Below are 23,278 nucleotides of genomic sequence, written 5' to 3'. Positions count from 1 at the left end.
TTTTTTACTTTAGTCTAGTCAATGGTGGTGAAAGAATTTATGAGCAATTTATGAGCAACAATAGGTCTATTGTTTGGGACAATATTGTCCCAAACAATAGACATTGTTGTCTAAACAATATACCTATATTGTATGAAAAGCGTGTATTGTATGAACAAATATTTTTTAAGAATCAACCATACATTGACCGTTGGTTATATTGAACTTGCAATGCCAGAGGATACAATAGAATAGTCTTGCTTGATATGACTTTTAACTTCCGGTGCATGTTTCAATCTCTAATTAACTCGATTTCTTAATTACGTGTGCTAATTAGAATTCTGGTGTGTCTTGTTAGCTAATAACATCACGAATTAAAACATAATGTCCATCACGGGATCCTGGATAGACGTTTAGTTAGGCAAATAAAATTAACTCGCTGCGCAATCATTGAAATTGCTTGGTTCCTAATAAAAGTAATTTACTATGACGCGGGGAAAATAAATGAGGTACTAAAACTGAATGATTTCCAGGTATCTATTTTAGCTATTATCTATTAATCTATGTATCGTAACCGTGTCGTAGTTCAGTCGTAATTTTGAGCAAGCAGTTGGTTAGACCAGTTGAAGTTCAAATTTTGTGAACAAACGCACCCACTCTTTAACTGCTAATTCATTGCCAAGAACAGTCACCTGTAGGTGTAATGCAAAGGTTAAAATTGGAGATTGGGGTTTACGAGTTGGCAAAAAGAAGTGAGGAAGGAAGGAGTAAGTGCGGTTCACCCAAAAAAGAAAAAAAGGGTAGGTATTTAACTTCGTGATTAAGTTCCCAATTGACAACAAACAGTCGCTATGATGTGGTATGATGATGTATTCATGTAGTCAGCAATTTTGCAGTCATCAATCGGTAGGTCACTGGGTGGTTATTGATTTATTGAAACTAGATATCTTGTTACAAAGTCGTGGAACCTTTGATAAATTTCATTAAAAGGTAAGGGGTTTTTCCTCCCAGACTATTGAATTTTGTTTGTTTGTTTCAAGTCTATGACATTATTTTTGTGTGTTGACAATCAAACTACTAAAAGGGTTACATCGTTCACTATTTGTGAAAGTTCTCCGTCGTCAACGTAAAATTGTTTTACAGATGAAAGTTTAGCCCAGTAGTTTAGATTCATTTAAAGGAGCAAGCAAAGCTGGAAGAAAGAAAAAATTCTTAAAAATAATAGAGCAATATAATAGTAATTCCCTATTTTCAGAAATTTCGCTTCCATTGTTTTTCATATATTTGGTTCATCGCCTAGGGAAACAAATCTTAATGAGGAAATATATTATCTTAATTAGCAATGGAAAATCTATATAAACTGGTATTGATGTGGCTGGACTAATTCGTCAATTTCCAGCGTGCTTTAACCACAGAAAACGTCGTTTTGTCATTATTTGGACAGTGGTTGGATTTTTTTATTTTCAAATATGCCATATTTGGCCTCGCTTTCATTAAGAGATAAGCAGGGACAAATTAGTTGCATTTTCATAACAGGTTATTTATATCTGCGTGTTTTAATGAATGAATGTTGTGCGTTTTTGCATTGAATGACGTTGTCTCGTTTATAACTTTTCTGCTGTCTTTCGTTATAAATGATTGAGTGTAACAAAAAATCGCGCACTTATATACGCAGTTTTAGAATTACCTAATAAATCGGTAAAAGGATGACCAATTTTTGAATTAGTGACTAATATTTTTACTGATCAAAATCTTTCACCAACCATCTATTTTTTCCGACTAAATTTTTATGTCCATTTTGCGTTTTCATTTTTAAATGCATGCAATGCAAGAAGTGTCTTAAAATAAGGATAAAAGCGTTAGAAATTTTCATTTTAAATGAAATTATCCCTTCATAAATTGTTCATGAAATTATGTATATGAAAAAGAGAATTAACTATTTTTCTTTGTATACTTTGTATTTCTTTATACACTTTATAAAGTTAACAAGTATTTTCAAAAGTGAGTCCGTAAAAAGTAAAAATATTGATAAAATTTAGCCGGTAAACTGACCAAGCGTTGTATGTTATAAATATTCCTCACTACTAAAAATTTACTGACTTTTCAACAATGCCGACTTTCATTTTCCTAATAAGATATATAAATAACGTAATTTTCAGTTTCCTGACTTGGTCTTGCACAAATGATGCAACGTTGAAAAAGAGCTACTTCGTGCATTGTTAACATAGTTTTAAGTTCGATTCGCTGCGTATACATATACATACATAGGTATAGGGTTTATAGTGGCTTATTCGTGCATTGTTAACATGGCGATTCAAAGCGTGCAATATAGGTCTGCGGTGCAGTCAATAAGAATTTATTTCTGCATAGTTTTAGGACTTCTTAATCAAGAATGACATTCCTGTATAATTTTGAAATGCTTTCAAATTTTGCACTGAGTTTCATTTTTCATTTTCAATGTCCTGGTGACAAAGTTTTTTTTGTCAATATCAAAAATTCGAAAATAACCAAAGTTATTATTCAGCTCCAATTTTTCGTCCTCGTTGTTAAAACGAGACATTGTTAAAGTAAGGCTCACACAATGCAATAAGGCCACATGTTCATATAGTGAAAAAGCACCGATCCGATAGTTCCGATAGTGAAAAAGCACGGTAGATATATTACCCTCTCGTTATGCATTTTAATAAACAGACAACAACAACCGGTGAAGGAAGATGTAGTTTCGAAGCAAGCAAATTTCTCAGAACAAAACCGAATAAAAAGCGACCAATAAGCACAAGACTATTTACAGGCGTATTTATAAGTGTGGTCATATCATACACTCTCAAAACAGTCTGAGTGTGTAAATTATCTTTGTTTGGGTGAGTGAAACCATCCGTTAGAAATATATGAATTTTCTTGATATAGATCACATGAATAGTAAGTAACCAATCAATAAACGCGGTCAGTATTTTGATCGCAGAACATTCTTTTTTCACAGCGTTGTTTGTTCTCTAACTTAACTTTCCGATTTCCCGTTTTTTTGTCCATGTTAGTGGTAAACAGACGTTTGATCTCCTGGCTATACAACGATCAGTAAAGATGTCAGATCCATGTTGACTCAAGTTACTGTTATGCTATTGTTCGTGTTTAAAGTTTTGTTAGGAAAATTTTCGGCGACAGTTTTATTGTCAGTGGGAACAGATCAGTGGGATTAAAAACCCCTGTGATATAAAGATCAGTTTCAATTCTTTCTTGTTTCACAATAATTGCTTGTAACTTGGTTTCGGCGTTAGTGCTCAAGATTTTCCTCAAAAGTAGTGATCTGCTGTCATATAGCCAGAAGCTAAATGTTGCCTTGATTACCTCATAGCCGTTGTACTGCTAGGTCCACTTTGTGTAAGGAAAAAGCGAGATAAAATGTTTGGTCATTTTAGGCTATGTTTTAATTAACTAGCTATGACTTTTTTTGCAAGTAGAAACCATAGAAAAAGACTTTACTGAAATTTTATGTTGGGCCAACCGCCCTATGACCTATAACGAGGCTAACTGTTCAATAAGATCTTTCTTAAGCTGACTTCTTTGAATAGTTTGCATAAAATGAATTTAAAAGACCACTAATGAAATTTTCGTTCAGAATGACTAACAAAAGATGGTCAGTATGGGTGCGTTTACGTCATATTTACATATCTCACCAATGAAGCTTTACTGTGAATTATCTGTGATTTATTTATGCTTGCATAAAAATATAGGCTGGCACTCTCGAGTTAAACTCTTTCGTAGAGGCTCTGCCTACAAAACTTATGCTTAGGAAAAGTATCGTAAAACAGCACTACAACAGAGTGCCTTTTATAAAAAATATGTTATGAAAATAGGCGGGGAATTAGCTATAGAAATTTAATAAAACAATTATGATTATCCATCGAGGAATAGTTGATCTACTGACTGGCTTAATGGCCATTGATCAGTTTGGCGGATATAAGGGACTGAAAAGTATTTTTATCTATTTATTTACTAATTTATTTATTTATTTATTTATTGTTCATGTTCATGTATACTTTATTCTTTGTTTATTTATATTTCTTTATCTGTTGGCAGGTGTTGTGTTGTGAGTGGGAATTTCAATGTTGGTACATCACCACGCTTTCCTGTTTTTCATTGGCAAGCAGAAGTATAAAATATTGTTTTCCTCTACTCTCACAAAACAAACGCATTCGAAGTTCGTACTGTTAAACATTGATAACTAGCATTTCGTTGCTCGAAAAATTGATTTACCTCATTTCCGTCAAACGACTTTGCTCTGCTGAAACGAGCAGCAAATCTTTATACTCGGAAAAACTAAAAATACCTGGAAACATAGATGCGAATGAAAGAAAATCCGAACTACTTTCATTTTCATTTCCTAAAATTAGCCGGGAATAAAATCTAAAGTTTTAATAGGTTCATCTTGTCAAGCCAGAGAAAGTAAGTTCGTATTCAGTCTTCTATAGCAATTGCGTCACTAATTGCTTTGTGGTAAACAGAACCGAAACAGTAAAAATTTTGTCGTGTATTTAATGGCGTTGGTTGTCATGGTGACAGTTATGATATATATGCATGATTAGGTTAAGATTATCACTGTAGTTCAACTGTACAGCGTGGAGATGGTATTTCAATTGGTTTTGTTAACTTTATATATATATATTTTTTCAAGTCTTTTTCTTCCACAGCCTCTATTTTATTCTTATATATTTCCAATTTTTTTCTATATTTATCTGTAAAAAAATTCAAGATGTCCTGAGAAAGGGGCTTATTCCATCTTTTGCAATGGTTTAGGATCACGTTCTTTCTGTCTCCATATTACCTGTAAGTTCCTTTATATTTCACAAAATTTTTATTAATTTTTTTTCGATTCATAGACAAGAACGTATTAATGTGAGTTTGAGAAACAATTACTTTGAAAGTTTTTTTCCATACACATGATGTAACTTTAAGGTAATCTATTTTTGCTAATTCTTATAAAATTTTATTATTATTTGTAACCTGTCTCCCTTGTTTTTTACTATCAAATTTCACAACTTTTTTTTAAAAAACACAAAAACGTTAGAACTGAGAAAGTGTAAAAACAACAATAAGCATACCCATCTAAAATTCTTATCGCCTGCATTTATTTAAAAATAATCGGAAGCAAAAATAGGCCTGTATGTCTCGTCTTGGATTCGTTTTTAACTTTTGTCCTAATCACGGATGTTAAAAGCATTCGGATTGATTTATCGCAGTTTATTTTATGCGTGGACGACATTTTTCATTCGCGTTTAATTTCCTGTTTCATACTAATTGTAGCTAATGAAAAATGATGTATTAGTGATTGTTCACACGTACTAAGGGAATATAGTGCGCAAACGATTGTTCACACATACTAATGAAATATGGTATGCAAATGATTGTTCACACGTACTAAGGAAAACATGGTGTGCCAAATGATTGTTCGCACATATTAAAGAAATATGGTGTGCAAATGACTGTTCACACATACTAGTAAAACATGGTGTGCCAAATGATTGTTCACACATACTAAGGAAACATGATATATAATTAATTGCTCACACATACTAAGGAAATGCGAAACGTGACTAACAAAGACAATAAAGGTTCTTAAAACAGATGATTTAAGCCAAATCAAGCCTAAGTTATAATTTAAAAGTTTAGTTGTTTTTTCGACAACATTTTCGCTTTTTGTATTACGAGTTAAAAAGGCGCTCGCAAATTGACACAGCTTACAAAAATTGATACAGCATACCATGTGACTAAACATGCACGAAAATAAAAACATGTGCTGTGGAAAGGTAAAAATATCCAAAATAAAGAATCGACGGATAAGTAAAAAATTAATAATGTATGTCCTAGCAATGGTCCGTATCTCGATATACATACACAAAGCTTGTGCATCATCAATCCAGTTATGTATCTTTGGTCCACAGAAAGTCGGGTACTACAATATAGACTAGTCGTTAACCCGTGAAAGAATCCACGGGTTCACAAGTCCTTAAAATATAGCAACAAGGGTGAAGATATATCGCATTTGGTATTTCGTGGTTCCTTAGCACGACTTTTTTGCGCGTATAGACAGAATATGGGTATTTTTTAATATAAACATTTAAAAAGTTAAAATGTCAGTTCACACTTACTTAAATACATTTATCATCATTTGAACCAGAAACATACACTAATTGACCTCATTAATCAAGGTGATGTTACAACGAATAAACTCATTATGTTTCCGCCATCATTAAAAAAGTCCCGATGTAGCTGAAATCGGAGGTTGTTATAAATGTCGAAGAAGTTAAAGAAGAGAACATGAAGTTAATGTTAAATGTGATGTGTTGATGTCTTGTTGGTTTTTGTTATTGATTTTGTTGTTATTGTTGGTGTTTCAGCCTTAAAAGCATCATTTGCTTTTGTTCATCTTATTCACTTTCTTTTTCGTCTGGTTAATGATTGGATAAAAAACAGGTCATGACAAGAGATGGTGACTTTTGGTTTTTTTTAAAAAAAAAGGTTTGAATGTTTATTCAAATAAAAACACTGGCCATTTTTAGACTAATATAGTTATTAAAAACGAAAGCTTTACAGCCCGTGGGTTTGATGCTGTATTTCCGTATTCTATTATTCTCTCTGTATCATATCTTTTTAACGAATGGAGAACTCCTTGCCACTGAAACATTTTTGTAAGAGATTTATAAGCAGGTCTTGCAAACAATTGTCGATATATTTTATTAAATGATTTAACTTTTTATGTGTCGCCAAAACATGTTCAATCATCTTCTATAAGCTGGTATCATAAATTTGTTGATGATGTCTTGGCGCTGGTTTAACTTTTTTTTTTGCAACGATAAATAGAACAGGTTTTTGACGGTGAAATTTATGACAGCGAAACGTTGAAGATTTGTAAGACTCTGTCGATGTGCTAAAAAGGTTCTTGAAAGAATTTGCGCTTTTTTTTTTCTCTGATCTCTGCAGCATATCTCTTCCTTTTCCCCTCAAATCGCTGATTAATATTCACGTGAAATGTTTATTATTTGTTCATTACATTGTTATTGTTGTGTTCGGGTTATTTCTGTTCGTAACAGTTGGATATTTGTGCAAGCAAAATTTTAATTAACTTGCGCTTATTTTGATGCCGTGTAACTACAACCAAACAGTTGTAGAATAACAAAGCTATGCGCTAACCTGTTTTAACACAGTGTGATTATAGCCCTAAAGAAAATAAGTATTACATTTCATTTAGTTGCTAATAAAACTGAAAGTAGAAGCATCAATGGCGTTTAGCATATAAATTATTAACAGTGTAAACACAGCCATAAAACGTTCATAAAAGTACAGAACGGAATACAAGACTTAATCGATCGAAGCATGTTGGCCTACGATTTCTTGTTGATTTTATTAAGTGTGGTTTACACTGAGCAGAAGAGCTATGAATATTATAATAATGATGTTATTGGTATCCAAACCCGCTTTTTACGAAGGTTAAGTTTACACGCACACAAATACCGCGACAATTTACATTTGAAGAGAATACATGATGCAAGAAGAAGAAACGCAACCTGCATGGGTAAGTTTTTTTAATGTCAATAAAAAAGACACGCCCGTTTCCTTTATTTATTTTTTGAATTTTTGTCACAAAGATGATATTAAAATAGTTAAAACAACGAGTAATAAATCTATTTCACGCGTGGGATAAATCTCCCGCGCAAATAAAAATATTATTTCAAAAATTTGCGACAGTTTGCTGGGAAGTATATATAGAAAATCCTTTGTGTAAACTTTTTGAAACGGTTGATATCTTTAAAAAAAATTAAACTGTGCATCATTATTATAGTGTCAGAATTAATAAGTTTGACTTTCAAAGTAATTATCAGATGATCACATGTGTAAAATTAGGTAATTATTGGATATTGGTGATTGAAGCCTATATCTAGCATAGATTTATTAGTCAGAAAATTAAGGGAATCTTACAGATTGGCTACAAAATATTTTTCGTTAACCAATCAAAACAAAATGCAATGCAATTATACGATATCCATCTTCCTTAAAGATATACTTTACAGTACGAACTTCTCCAAAAAAACTTCCGGAGATTAGAAAATCGAAAAAGGTATTTCGCGAAAGTTAAAGAAATTTAATTCTTGCAAAAAATATAGTTTTTTATCGATTTTTCAAAGTTTATGTAATTGAATTTTAAAAACATTCCGCTCGTAAAAGTTTTTTTTTCATGAAATATAAAAATTAATCGCTAGCTTGTTTAAAAATCAGGAATTCAATCATCGCTACCCGCATCTACCATTTTGGCTCACAGACAAACATAAAGAATAGGGCTATAAAGAAAGTTTGTGCTATTAGCGAGAAGATATTCCTTAAACTTTTGAATTCATCCCGATCCGTTGAAAAACATTGTGATATATGCTTGAAGTTCTTACAAAAAGTTTGTTTTTTCTGTGATCAACTTTGAATATTGATTGAAATTAAAACAGTTTGTTATATAATTTAATTACAGATTAAGAACTCCACGGAAAACTTTAAGAAAAAACAATTTGAAGTTATTGCACAATAAAACAACATTATCTGGTGTACTTACTGAAAACTAAAGAGTTCTGAGGTTCTGAAATAACTGTTATGAAACTCATCATAATTTGTCGTCAACGTTTTTGGAACAAAACGAAAATGTTTAAGATTTTCTTAAACATTACTGTGTACGATATTTTTCCGTTTTCTTAAGAAAAATATCAAAGAAAACAGGTGACGAAGTTGCTTAATGATGCGAGATAGTTTGTAGCAAATATTATTTTCTTCATGAATTTAGGAACGTTAATTTAGTTTTATAGCCCCCTGCACATAGCTTATCCATTTTATTTTTATTTAACCTCGTGCTCAGGCCTTAAAGACTATAAATACGGCGTTTAAGTAAGCACTACGGTTTGATGTCGGGCCACAACCCTGGGGATGAGGTTGGGTTTTGAGTAAATTTTGATAAAAATTGCTTTTTATTCCAACCTTTTTTTCTCTCTATCTTGAACTTTTGAAGAACCAGAAAATTTGTTTCAGGCAGAAAAAAATCGAGATACAGAAAGTATGTTCTAAGGGAAAAACTAGCTAGGGACCAAAAATGTTTTTTGAGGTGGATAGTCCTTTGTATCTAAACGTCACTTTCTTTTCAATGAAACAGGTTTATTAAAACTTAGTTAACTAATCCTTCTTTGAGGATATCAAATTTGAGCTTTTTTCATGCCAAGGTTTAGACGTAACGAATGTCAGAGCAAGCCTCGAATTAAGATCAACCAATAAGCACATTTAGAAGCGTATTGACGTGCGTGGCCACACCTTACCTTCGTTAAAGCTGCTTGGGTGTTAATTATGTTTGTTTGGGTGAGTGAGTAAATTAATTCGTTTGACCCTCATATTGACTACGTGAGAAAAAAAAATAATAAGTAACTGATTATTTTCCCAAATTCCGATTTTCTAATGGTAAGAAAATTGACGCTGGGTTTCTCCCAATTTTTTAACTAAATTTTCATCCTTTAAAATGTAATTTTTCCAAAAGAAATAAAAAACGTTTGAGATGCAGAGCTTCCGCAAAACTTATTCGGGGAGGTATACGAATCCACAACTGTTATTAGTTTTTCCTTCGCATCGATACGCATCAAAAAACGAATGTATAGAAATCAGGAGTCGTTAAATTGAGTGGGTTGCGTTACACCCACTTTTAAAATGATATGATTTAAAAAAAAACGTTAAAAATACATGATAATCGACCTCAACACGTTTGTTACCCCTAATAGCCTGGATATTGGTACTTAAAAAAACCACAAAAGGAATTTGATCGTGTTTGTAGGGCAGCGGTGTGGCGCATATAATTACAAAGTTGATTTCGTTAATACATTCTTGAAATTTTTCTGGTTTTTCCTTCTTTCGTGTAACATGTCTTCATTTTTGTCATTAGTGATGATTAGTCGTTGAAACTTAACTTCGTTGTTATGTGAGCGCGACCAAAAGACGTCATTGCAAATATCTGTATAGCTATTAGCAGACATTATAAAGCGTTTAGAAGTTTGGTACTTTCTTTTAATGGATTTGTTGTCTCCCTATTAAACGATTAAAAGCAAAATTCTTTGAAAGCTGAAGTCATATTTTCGCCACGTTTCTCACGTAAATTATTATTTAATGTTTTTGCTTGTACACTCACAAAAGCCACATTTTTTAATATGCAAATAGATGATGTAATACCGGCAGAATTTCTCGGAACAGAACGACAAACAAACTCTATGTATGAAAATTATTATGGGAACATTTTGTTATAGCAGTCGTTTGCTTTATAATTAATACTACACTATGTTCTGATTGGTTTAATTATCTAACGGTGCTTCGTATACGGTGTAATGCGAATTCCTAAACGTGAAATAACAAGCAAACGGGATATTAACCAATCAAAACATATATAAATGCCTATATCATTTTTAATCTACGTTTTTAACTTTAAATAATTTCGTCCCAGTGTATTCCGTTATTTTTGCTGGATTGTCAGAGAAGAGATTTAGTAGTCATTGATCTTTTAAAATGTAAAAATGTCTACATTGTATCCCTAGAAGATATCTTTTTTGCTTTTTAGATGGTTCCGATGCTAAATACTATATAAGTCATCACGCACACTCGAAGGACTGGGTGATACATCTTCAGAGCGGAGGAGGGTGTATAACGTTCGACGAATGCAGCGATAGAGCAAATGGCCCACTTGGTTCGTCTATTCCACTGGATTCAAAAATCACCGGTGAATGCATGTTGTCAAATGATCCCAAAATCAATCCAACATTTCATAAATGGAACAAAGTTTTAATTCCATATTGTAGGTTCGTATAGATAAAGAAATAATTTCTTTATTTAAATCTTAAGAAAAAAACATTCGCCTTTCTAAGAAATTTTGACGATAACTTGGATTTAGAATTTCCCCCTCCCCAGATTCTTACTTTCACCCAGAACCCTCTTCACTAACACACTAGTGTGGTACCAAGGGTGGCATGAAGAACTGTAGATGCGAAAACAATAGTTGGGAGCACCTTAGACTTTTTTCCTTTAAAAACTCATCAACAGCGCAGTTATTTTCATGATCTTACTTTTTTCAGTGGTGATGTGTTTGTTGGGCGTCAATTAAAAGCCAATCATCCCTACCGCATGCCAATGCTCGGTCATTACATTGTTGTAGCTGTCATCAAAGATTTGATCAAAAAATATAAAATTAACAGAAAAAGAACAAAGGTAGTTAATAAAATTTATTTGAAATACAGTTTAGCCGAAAATGAGCTTTCGCAGATATCTGGACCACGAAACTGTGCCACAATTGCCTCACATACTTGACTCATCGTTCTTAGCTATCTATGGTGGTAAACACAGCAGCGTTTTAGCCATGACTCCATCACTTTCGTGTAGACAAAGTTCATAGCTTTCAAAACACTATTTTTTTTTATTCTGTCACAGTAACATTTCAGAGTTTGTATAACGTTTTATTCAGTCTGAAAGTCTTAAAATTTAAAAAAAAAACTAAGGCAGGCAAAATCAGTCAGTCCTAAACATTCGGTCCTAAACATTCAACGCAATTACTATATAGCAGAAAATATTCACGTGTTTTTTAGATACTTTTTGGCGGAACGTCAGCTGGAGGTGTCGGTGTAATAGCAAACCTTGACCATGTACAGGAACTTGCTTTTCCGGCTCAGGTAAGCCAAAGTACTGCAATTTTAGGGTAACTTTTTGAAGAAATAGTTTTTTTTTTCTATAATTTAATTCACCTGTACGGATATAATAAATATTGTAGAGCTTTTATGAGGAGGAAAATACGTTCCAGGAGATCTCGGACCTCTAACTACTCCAACCTTAAAATCATACATATCGTATGTTGATATTTTGTCTGGTAGATTCTGAGCAACTTAAAATACATTTTAGTATAAACTGCTACAACAAGTATTTATAAGTTTAAACAAGTCCTTCATTTTTTTTTTAAAGGTGAAAGGTTATAATGATGGCGGTTGGTTCACGCTTTTCCCAAACTTCGGTGAAAATCAGAAAACAAATGGTCTGATGGAGTCTGGGCTTCCCAAATTCTTCAATACTTTAACAAATGTGAGTACTTATATTTAAAGAAATGACAAAACAAGAATACCAACAAGGTTTTAAAAATTGTACTCTGCCGTGCCTAATTTCTGGGGGTGGGTCATAATTTTCGCTCTTTTATATGACCTAAGAATGCCCCTCTCCATTTGGCATACATCTCCCCATAAGTAATTCAACGCGTCACGTCCCGGCTCTCTTTTCTTCGGTAATTAGGCGACCATTTAAAGGTGTCGATATTAATTGTACATTTTTTGTGGCCAAGGATGAAGGATGGATGAAAAATAAACTTTTTTTTGACCAGTACAATGGATAGCTATATCAACCCTACCTTTAAGAAGAGCCTCAAAAAATGAACGTTTTAAAAATTGAGAGAGTTTTTGATTTAATTTAAATGCAAAATGTAAACGTTTTGATGCATTTACCTTATTTTTTGTCTTCTGCCCTCTGCGATCTATTCAAATTTGCATCTTATTAAGTGTGAAATTTCAAGAAAGATAGACATTTTGCATGGCCGCTCCATTACAATGGCTCAGGGGCAAAGACATCCTGGGAACGTTGCTTTCTCGCTTTCTACTTTCAACAGAGTGAGTAATTCCGTCGGCCAATCAGAATCTTTGATTCGTCTTGTACACAATATAATGATAATGTCAAAAAAAATAAATTAAAATTTATGTTACACGTCTTCTTTGGTAAAGAATTCAAAAATAAGTAACTTCTTTTATTTAAGTGCAACTCTGTTAACAATGCAACGTCAGAGAAACACGAAATTTTTGAAGCCTCGCTTGCCACGGTTATTGTTTTGATTTGAATTTGACGCATTATCGAAAACTGAGTTTTTTAACATGTCGGCGTTCTATAGTGAGCAAACGAAAAGGTCTATTGACGATGAGCGTTCTTATAACGTTTTTTTAAATACATTAGGTGTTCGAAAAGAACTGGGATGGCTTTGTTGATGAATCATGTCGTAAACAAATGCCCAAAGCAGCTGCGTGTTTGTATGGAGAGTTAGGTAAGTTCATCCACCGCTCATGTATCCAAATTGTTAGCCGAACTTACATTGTTTTCTGTTTTCAAAGATATATACCCAATCAATTTTACACTAAAAATACGCAGAATACACTGAAAATAGAACTAGCTGTAAAATTTGCCTCACAATATGTCATAATCCTGTGTTTATGCTTTCAGCTATAACTTATTTAAAGACGCCAATCTTCGTGCTATCAAATTTTTGGGATGCTTACCAAATGACGCAGATGGTTAGTATGGAATACCAGCCTGTCAATTCACCGCCACTTACGAAAGCTGAGCGACATTTTGTTTCGAAGTTTGGTAACAACACACGCAGGTCGCTACACAGGGTTCGTAACTAGACACCAACTTCATCGCTTTTAAGTCATATTTTGCCAGCAGACTGCTCTAATCTATCTCTCTGCTTTGTAGGTTCTTTTAAACAAAAATAATGGAGTATTTTCACCAGCTTGCCATGCTCACACGTTCTTTGAAAGTTGTATCGATGGCATCTTATGCGGAACTCCGAAAGAAAGAACTTATGTTATTGATGGTAAGTGTGGCTCTATAATAATGCCTGTCTGTTTGTAGGCCAAAACGGGGTGGTGCTAAACCACGCACAAAATTTTTTTCAACAAGCGAACCTGTGGATTCTTACCGACTTTTGAGTACACTCCGCAACAATTGCCGTATTTTGTTCGTTGGGCAGAAAATGACCGGCGAAATCATCAATTAGTCTACTTAAAGAGGAAAAACTTTTGCAAAGAAAATGGCCCCTTATGTTTTTTTCAAGGCGTTATATGTTTTTTCCTGGTTTTGCGATAGTTTGATGTACATAAGTCATGTGCAAAAGATCACAATATCATTTACGCTAGGCTGAAACAATTTAAACGTTAAATTAAAAATAAAATAATGTATTTAGGTCAATCGGCTTACGGCGCATTAGCAGAATGGTATGAAAGCGATGGCCGCAAAGGATCATATATTGATCAAGCAGAAGATGACCCATCATGCAATCCGAGTTGCTGTTCAATACATTGCTACAAATGTCGACCGTTTAAAATGAGCAAACCAACTGTTTCAAAGATAAAAACAAAACAAAGAAAGAAACACAAAAAGAACCCTATAGTTTATTATTCGTCGACTTCGACGAATTTTACCTCTATATTCTATACTTTAACGTGCTTAATATTTTCCATGCTTTGGAACAACAGCTAGCGATAGCTGGATGACATATTGACAAAAGATGTACATAACTTTATTATTTTATATGATGAACGTTAGAAAACACATATAGTTAGATGTATATATTGTATAACCTTGATAAAAGATAAATTATTTTAAAAGAGATCATTTCAACATAAGGAGTAAGAAATTTTAACTTCTTTTTATAAGTCAAATGAAATACATAACCTCCTATATACCGTAACAATGCAGACGTGAATGGAAAATATTTTGAAGCAAAAGGAAGCAAATTTGAAGTCCACTTTTTTCATATTGGATACATATATTCCCAATTGTGTTTCTGCCATATTCATAGCTGACTCCGAACTTAGGATCCTTAGGCCATATTCTACTTTTTCTGACTTTAACCTGAGATAAACCCGGGTAAATCTTCAGTCGGTAAAAATATATCTTCTGAACTAAGTTTAGTTATTTTTTACTTGCTAAAATTTACAGTCACCCTTCGCCGAACAATGTTGAAGATACGTGTTGTATTCTCAAACATTCGGTTATTAATGCGCGCTAAAAATATAGCCAACGTTTAAATTTCCAAAAATTCGGGTTATTAATGCGCGCTAAAAAATAGCCCACGTTTTAATTTCCAAAAATTCGGGTTATTAATGCGCGCTAAAAAATAGCCGTTTGTATCCTCAAATATTCGGGTTATTAATGCGCACTAAAAAAATAGCCCAAGTTTAAATTCCCAAATATTCAGGTTATTAATGCGCGCTAAAAAAATGGCCAACGTGTTCTATTCTCAAATATTCGGGTTATTAATGCGCTAAAAAATAACCAGCGTTTGTATTCTCAAATATTCGGGTTATTAATGCGCTAAAAAAATAACCAACGTTTGTATTTCCAATAATTTGATTTAATAATGCTTGCTAAAAATAGAAAAGCAAAAATCTAGAAAAGAATAAAGTCGGTAAAAAATCTTTCTACACTAAAAATAGTTAAAATAGTCAGTTTTCTTTTTCAGCGTCATTAAGCCAAAATTTGATCACTCCTGGTGATTTGCACTCATCTTCCAGCAGACAGCTGTTTTTCATATTGTGAAATATTTTTAAAAAAAAATAAGATCACATGCAACCATTATACACTCCGTTTATTTCTTTTTAAACTTCTTAGACGTCAGAAATTTTCGCTTTTTCTCGTTGTTTTTTCAGCATAATCGCGAATTAGGCTTTTGATGAGGTTTGTATACGATTCCTATTTTTGCAAAGTTCGACTTTTTAACAGTTGCGTATATAATTCCCTTCCAATGATCTTATCGAATACACACTTATTAAAACACAACAACTTATTAACAAAGCAAAACTTAAATTTAAAAACAAACTAAACATCGAATATGCAACAAATCAGGTTTGCATGAAGTCTAACTAAACAATTAAAACACTCTTAGTTGTGATTTATTCCACAAGTACAAATTAGGAACACTAATAAAACAAGAATTCCTATTTTTTAGCTTCAAATTCCTTATCAGCTCTAATTTTCGTCGAAACCATTTTTTTGTCGGACCTAATCTTTGTCACCTTGGAAAAAAGGCCGAAGAATATTATGGACCATTTTTATATTTTCTTGACTTAAAATAAAGTCGGTGTTAATTTTGGTTACATTTGAAAATCAGGGACACTGTCCTTATTGATCCGAAACTTTAAAAAAATATAGCGTGACGTCATAATTTTATCCTGTGACATAAAGAATTAAAGAGAATACAATGCTATTAATAACTCAAAAAAACTTATTTCATGCGCGAAAGAAATTGATAAAAACGGACAAAATTGTAAAAATTGTCGCGAAAAATTATTAACTTTAAGCAATTTTCGACATATTTAAACTATTATTCGTCACTCCAAATTTCCGCCACCTTAAAATTTTCGTCACTTGGGACCAAACAGTTTGAGACAATATGATAGCTAAATAAGAAAAAATAGAGAACGACTCAGCATGAATTTGTTGAAAATATAAAACATAACTAAACTGAACAGAGGAAATTAGTGTTTTCTACAACCTCATAAATGTCACTGCGTATCCAAACCGAATTGTACAAAACTGTGTAAATAATATATACCTCATTTACATTTTTTTGCAAAATTACAGAACTGCCTTATCATATGTATGGATTTCAAAAGCGCAGCATGTAATTCAGCCATTTAACTGCAATAGTGGATTACTCACGAAATTTCTTCCGTTATTTTTTCATTCTCACTATCACCATCGCCAGCGCATTCGCCGTCAATGTCTCTCTGCTGTTTCGCGTTGAGTATTGCACGCTTAAAAATATCACAGAATAATTCCACAGATTCAGGTGTGTCATCGTTCCCCGGGACCGGATAGGTGATCAACCGAGGGTCGCAGTCTGTGTCGATTATTCCAATGGTTGGAATATTACACATGGCTGATTCTGTTATCGCTTCTCGTATTCGCTCGAATCGCGACAAATTAAACGCGATTATCAGGTCCGGGAGTCTGTCAGTTCCAAGCATCTTATAAGAGTTTGTTAGCATTCCTTTCTGCCATCCACGTGTTACGAAGTATTCACCCGACGCACGGGCAGTCTTTTGTATTAGATAATCGTACCGCGGGTTGGTCGTCATAAACAAAACAATCCCTCGTTTGTACACGATATGACTAAGCACGTTCAAGGCGCACTAAAAAAAATTGGAGATGTAGAAAAACGTCATAACAATTACAACTCGAATATTTATCACTTTGCGAATTATCAATCAAATTCTCGCGTAAAGACAGCCATTCGCAAAAATTTGAACAAAAAGAACTTTGATATTGCTAAACTCGCGAAGATTTTATATTGCCCGCTTTTTGACAGGAATGAGATGCCAAAGGAAACTCGCACGACATTTTATCATCATCTTCATCAATTACAATCAAACTATTTAAACACATTACATTTCTGGTTTTTAAATAGTTTTTTAACATCAACACATTTGACCCTCGTTGCTTTTCGCTTGCGTATCATTGGTCATCTTTTTTTTTATATTCGCGAAAATTACTAGGCAACTTAGGATTTTCATCACACAAACATATCTATTCTTCGTTGCAGAATTTTTTGATTTGACAATCAGCGACCACGTGTTTACCTCTCATTCGCAAAGAAGCATATCGTCAGCATGTGGAAAAACAGGGAGAAACTTTCTCACACTAAGTTTTTTATTTTTTAAACAAAAAATGCGTGCGTCGGTCAATCATTACAAAAAAAAGAATGTAAAATAAATGAAAAAAAAAGAAAAGGAGATTCCAAGGGCGGAGGGAATACATGAAAGACTAGCACTTACCTTTAGACATTCAACTGTTTGGTTCAAGTCAATAATATGCTGCGTTGCTCTCTGGCCATAAATATAGGGTCTGGTGAGTGGTTCCCAGGTTCCTTCATGGTGGCCGAGGTGAACTCGACTGTCAAACAATTCTTTCATATTGACTAGTTTATTCACGTTGAAATAATCGTTATGTGTAAGGGGGTCTAAAAAACAAATAAATGTATCACAACTTTCAGGCTATCGTGAAGCCACATGGAAAATAATTTGAATAACCAAAGCCAAAGATGTAAATGCAGACAAAATAGCTTACAGACCTATTTCCTTGGGTTGGACAGTAGTGTATTGCATACATTTAATAACGCTTGGGTGCATCAACCTCGTTTTGTCTAGAATGAAAATAAATATTATCAGCATCAAATATAAATATGAAATTCCCTTAACTACCCTGGTTCTAACAATGTTAATATTCTTGTAACAAGAAGAAATCTGCGTTTTTTTAGGAAAATGCCTCGAGATTGAAAAACAATTTCGAAGATCTTTTAAAAAAAATTCATGTTCACCCAAAATTGTTTGACTTGATATCAAATTCTTACGTAAACTGTTTTACTAAGACTATAATAACCATATCTCTTTATTTAAAGCACTGAACTCGATTAATAAAAAAATCAAACTAAAGAACTTACATGACGTCACAAATTTTCCTATTGATCTCAATCCACAAGTTGCCATCATATATTTTGTTTAATTTTTCATATCTACAGAAAAGAATAAAAAAGGAGACATTATATACTTTATGAATGAGTAATGGCTAATGTCGCTACGCGTAAATAAGGCTTATATATTATTTGATAATTTAGGGTATCCATTCTACAACAAGGTCCAACATCTTCCACCTTCTGTAACAGAATAGATTACCTTTTGCAAAGGCGTTAAAACAGCTCATCACAGCTGAAAATTCTTAATTCGTTTAAAACAGTTATAAAATTTTGTGTATTTTGCAATTTCACTTCACCCAGTAAGCAACCTTTTTAGCTTGAAAACTAACATTGTTAAGTCTTGTTTCCATTTGACTGCTTTTTTCCCCCTATTTTTTTCCCTAGTACAAAAAGCTCACAAGTTTTTTGTTAGCATGTGTACACTTTTGCTAAAAGTTTTTGTTCAAGTGCACCGACAAAATTTTTTATAAGTCTTTTCTCCATAAAAGCAAGAAAATCATAACAGAAATATACTCATCCCCAAGAACACTGAAATTTTTTACCTTGAAAGATTGTTATATTTGTTATATGGCCTTTTCACAAAAAAGAAGAAAATCAGTAGACAGTTCAGCGTTGGTATTACTCTTATTTGTTTTAACTTTTCGACAAATCATAGTCTCGTTGTGTTTATATAATCTTGTTCTAATAAAAAAAAGTATGCAAACTTTAAAATCATGTATCTTAATATTGTCATCAAGCATACCCAACGTAAAAAGTTAGAACTAAAAACACACTGATAAAACATGTGTATCCAGTGGAAATACAAAAAAACTTTTGTTAGTGTAATCGTAACAATGCAATATTTGTGCATAAGTTATCGAAGACGGATGTAAAAATATACAAGATGTTAATGGATTAAAAGCACTACAACAAAAGCATCATACACAATATGATAAACAAACTATTTTCCATATAATTAGAATTTTGGAATAATGATAAACTTTTGTGTGTAAAAACCGACTGCCTATTCGCTTTAAAATCTAGACTACTGTTAAAATTGCACTTCATAATATTTTATACTCAACTGAAATTTTTAATTTTTTTTATGCATCTTATATAAGATGCATAAGCAATATTGTAAATTATCGATAAGCACCAAAATACAGCAAATTGACGGAATCTCAGTAAGATTAATATCAAAAGCACATAGCAGTGATGGTAGAAAACAGAATTGTCTCACGTATGACAAAGTTTATAAATATTAAAGGTAAAACCAGCTTTCCTACAATATCTGTTAATAATAGCAAAAAAGAATTAGGAAACATTTTAAGCTATATAAATCCATCAACTTTTTTCTCCACTTGTTTACATCCAGTTTTGGAATAAATATTTAAATCGTTGGGAAAGTAATGTAGTTCGTTTGCAACCTCTTCCAGTACAACTTTCTGAACTCTTTTACCTCGTTTTTTTATTACAGCTTCAGCACACAGCATCACATGCTTTCTTTCCATTGGTAAAAAGGGAATAAAATGGTCTACCAACCCAGCTAAAATTAACTCAGATCTATGCAAACCACCGTCCATATTAAATGCTGCTATTGATAAAATCTGTTCCATTTCTTTACTTGAAAGTGCCTCTCGAGCTCTTCCAGATTGGAAATGTTGTAATGTTTTTTTGTTGATATGATCGCCAGCTGTATTGCTTAAAAATATAAATATATTTTTGCGATAGTTTTGTCCTTCTATGTTGACATGAAAATCCAGAAATGGTTTTAGAACATCTGTCAAGCCAATTGGCATTTTATCCATCTCATCAAAAATAAAAAGCGAACGTTCGCAATTCTTGGTTTGTCTCTGTATGAAATTTTTTAACTCATCCTTATACTTATTTAGGTCAGCACTGTGTGGATAATTTAATGTTGCTATTTTTTTATGCACAAACTGACTGTTCAACCCTTCCCTATAAACATGCTTAGCTATCATATCAGCAACATAGTTCTTCCCACTTCCGGTCCATCCATGAAACGACAATACCAGTGCTTTCTTTGGGTTGTCATTCTGAAGATGTCCCAATACAGCTTTGTAAACTGGCCTTTTTACAAGATGTTGCCCAAACAACTCTGCATCAAAGGTTTTATAAAGTTCAGTTATGTTGTGATTAGTCCATTTTTTTGTGCAGCACTCTTTGAAATGACACACTCCTTTCCAATAACCAGCTAGAAAAGTCAAGACCAAATGATAATATCAAAGTGAAATACACCTTTTTTATAAACATCAGCCTTATCATTTATACTTATCATTTCAAGCTTTTAGCTATAGCTAATTATAGCCAAGGTCTAATTTTGGATGTATTTATTTTAGTGCGGAAACAATTTTTAATGGTTATTTAAACAACCAGATAAGCTGACTTCGAGAATGTCCTGGTCCAGTTTTAAGAAACTTAAAAATACTGAATGTAACAATATGGATAAAAATATTGACCAATTCAGGCTGAAATGGATATTTTTTTTTTAGATGAAATTAACCTCAACTTCATTTTTGGCAGACTTTTTTGCTTACTAAGCCAAATTTTGTCAGAAATCAAGCTTTTTTATGTGGAATAATTTTAGCCTACATACCAAACTATCTACATTTTCGCAAGTTATTGGGTTATCAGCAAAAATTAAGAGGCCTGGGACAAGCAAAGGAGTGTCACTTTTACAAAAAATTTATATTAATCAATTTACCTTTATATTATCTATGCATTGATAAAGTTTGAATGCACATCCCTTAACAGGTCTAAAATTACTGATGACAGAAAATGTCAAAATTTGCGATATATACTGCCTAACTAGACATCATAATGCATCATAAATAAATCCGAAATTTTTGAAATGTGAATATCTTGAGAACGAAAAGAGCTTTTTAAAAGGATTAAAAAGACTTGTTAAACAACTTTTTAAGCTCTATATGATATAAGTCTAACATCATTTTATACCTTAGGTTCCTTGAGTTATAAAGGTAAATTATTAAACATAATTTTTTTGTTACTGGTTGAAAATGATGTGCTATAGGTGCTAGCATAAATTTGTTACCATTCCTTGAAAAACTTGTCCTTTGTCCCTATGGTTAAACGTACCTGACAAACCAGCAACTAAACCAGCAACTGCAAATCCTGCTGTAACAGGTTCCAGACAGACAGTACACGAACAATAAAATACAATAATTTGCATTAACACCTTCATCGCACTCTGTTTTTATATCTAAAAGTAATACATAGAAACAGTTCATTAAAATAAATTATGATGCTGATAGCCACAAAAAATATCCTTGAAATACTTGACACAAATATTTCCATTCACAATGTTGTTTATGTTTATGTAAGTTACTATAGTTAAAATTACCAAATCTCTTCATTGTGCCTGAGGCTTTTGACAGGCAATCTGCTTAAATTATGCCTACCCCATTTTTAAACACTTGAAATTTATCCACGTTAATAAAAGCGTCCAATATGTGTTTCCCATAAAATCTTCTACAACAAATTTGTATTTTTCAAAGGGAGCATGATTATCAAAGCACTGATGAAAATATATACTAACATAATATATACAATATTATCTTCCTAAACTTGTGTCAATTACGTTAGTTGTTATTGTTTTCAAATGGAACGAAACTTTGTGGAAATTATATTTTGGGACCAAACTTAATTCCCGAAAAACGAATAATTTAGGGCATCTCTAGTATTCAATTCCCGCGAAACATAAAAATGGGCCCATCTATCCGTGAAATTTAGTTACTTCAAAGTATATTATGTTGAAATGTACTCACAATAGGAGTTTATACTAAGAATTACGTTGAGGCTCTTTTTCACTATCCTTAGTTGTTTTCAATGGTATATAATTTATCATGCAGAGAAAAAATATGTTGTTACGTTTTCCTTTGCAATGCCTAGTCAATGTTTCATTCACAAAAGTTTGAAGAAAATGCCAATCACAGCCTGCCTGGCCAGCCATTTTAGCGTTCAAAATTCGGTCACCATGACAACCAGGGCAAAAAAAGCATTATCTAGCCATGTGTGCATAACTCAGTCGTCCTGTTTATAAACAGGCAGTTTTTGCAATCTGGGCAGAACAGTTGCAGAGCGAGGTTACCAGTTATGAAACTTTTACTATGCGGTAAGAATATAAGTTATAATGTGTAACAATGCGCAGCGGCGAAACATTTGTGCAAATCGCCAGCCCTATGCGAAAAAACACAATAAAAGATAAGAAAGGTATTTAGTTTTGTTTATAAAAAAAATAATGTATTTTTGCAATAAAATCAAATTACCGTAGGTTAGTGGTTATAGCTCTCGTACTCTGTGCGGGAGACCGGGGTTCAATTCCTCTTGACGGCGATTCAACATGGGCGAATGAATGTTACCATAGCCCCAGGTTAACCTAAACCATGTGAGTGAAATTGGGGAGATGGCACACTGTGTGGGCCGTTAGATATTGCCGGGAGTTGCCTAGTAGAGCGCAGTGCCTAATTGGGTCTGCGTAGCTCAAAATGAGCATTAAATACTCCAGGACTCTCCATCTCTAAGCCATGGCCCCTCCTGGAAATAACAGACAGGCTATATCCCTCGATATTTGTGAGGCTAGCCATGTAAAATATGCGCATCTATCTAGGGTGTTTTTATCACCATTATTTGGATTGATGAGAATTCTAAAATACTGACGTTTTACTTTGAGCATAGTTGTTCGCACGCCAAAGACATCAAGATTTTACCTTATTATTGCTGTTTGGTTACACGTAAAGGCGGCATGAAGGTAGTCTAGCCTCTAGTAAACTAAACTCATCATTCTTCCCTTTTTGATATTTTTGATGAGAAACGGGAAAGCGATAGCGCATTAAAAAAAGCAGGGTTACAAAAGCAGGACAGACACAAAGAGCGAGAGCAGAAAAGAGAGACATGTATATGTCCCACACAAAGTCGGGCCTTATACAAAGTCGGGCGAAA

At 33.2% G+C, this 23,278-nt stretch overlaps 3 protein-coding genes across 3 annotated transcripts; 1 reads left to right on the top strand and 2 right to left on the bottom strand.

Annotated features, from left to right (window-relative positions):
* Positions 1-7,226: 7,226 nt before the first annotated feature.
* LOC130612072 (uncharacterized) lies at positions 7,227-14,483 on the top strand. The gene is made up of 9 exons (XM_057433362.1): positions 7,227-7,549; positions 10,601-10,838; positions 11,112-11,244; positions 11,619-11,702; positions 11,989-12,105; positions 13,018-13,105; positions 13,282-13,454; positions 13,537-13,657; positions 14,027-14,483. The coding sequence occupies exons 1-9, from the start codon at positions 7,351-7,353 to the stop codon at positions 14,320-14,322; spliced, it is 1,449 nt and encodes a 482-aa protein (XP_057289345.1). The 5' UTR covers positions 7,227-7,350; the 3' UTR covers positions 14,323-14,483.
* Positions 14,484-15,938: 1,455 nt separating this feature from the next.
* On the bottom strand, positions 15,939-16,925 carry LOC130612958 (28S ribosomal protein S2, mitochondrial-like). Its single transcript, XM_057434289.1, has 3 exons — positions 16,538-16,925; positions 16,340-16,380; positions 15,939-16,016 (listed from the first exon to the last, which is right to left on the bottom strand). Exons 1-3 carry the CDS (start codon positions 16,923-16,925, stop codon positions 15,939-15,941), a joined length of 507 nt encoding a protein of 168 aa, XP_057290272.1.
* A 1,999-nt stretch (positions 16,926-18,924) lies between these two features.
* Positions 18,925-23,204, bottom strand: LOC130612073 (torsin-1A-like). Its single transcript, XM_057433363.1, has 3 exons — positions 23,047-23,204; positions 21,416-21,539; positions 18,925-20,513 (listed from the first exon to the last, which is right to left on the bottom strand). The coding sequence occupies exons 2-3, from the start codon at positions 21,519-21,521 to the stop codon at positions 19,630-19,632; spliced, it is 990 nt and encodes a 329-aa protein (XP_057289346.1). The 5' UTR covers positions 21,522-21,539; positions 23,047-23,204; the 3' UTR covers positions 18,925-19,629.
* Between the last annotated feature and the right edge of the window lie 74 nt (positions 23,205-23,278).

This window comes from Hydractinia symbiolongicarpus, chromosome 10, assembly GCF_029227915.1.
Source record: "Hydractinia symbiolongicarpus strain clone_291-10 chromosome 10, HSymV2.1, whole genome shotgun sequence".
NCBI classification, from domain to species: domain Eukaryota; kingdom Metazoa; phylum Cnidaria; class Hydrozoa; order Anthoathecata; family Hydractiniidae; genus Hydractinia; species Hydractinia symbiolongicarpus.
This window is presented reverse-complemented; position numbering and strand designations above follow the sequence as displayed.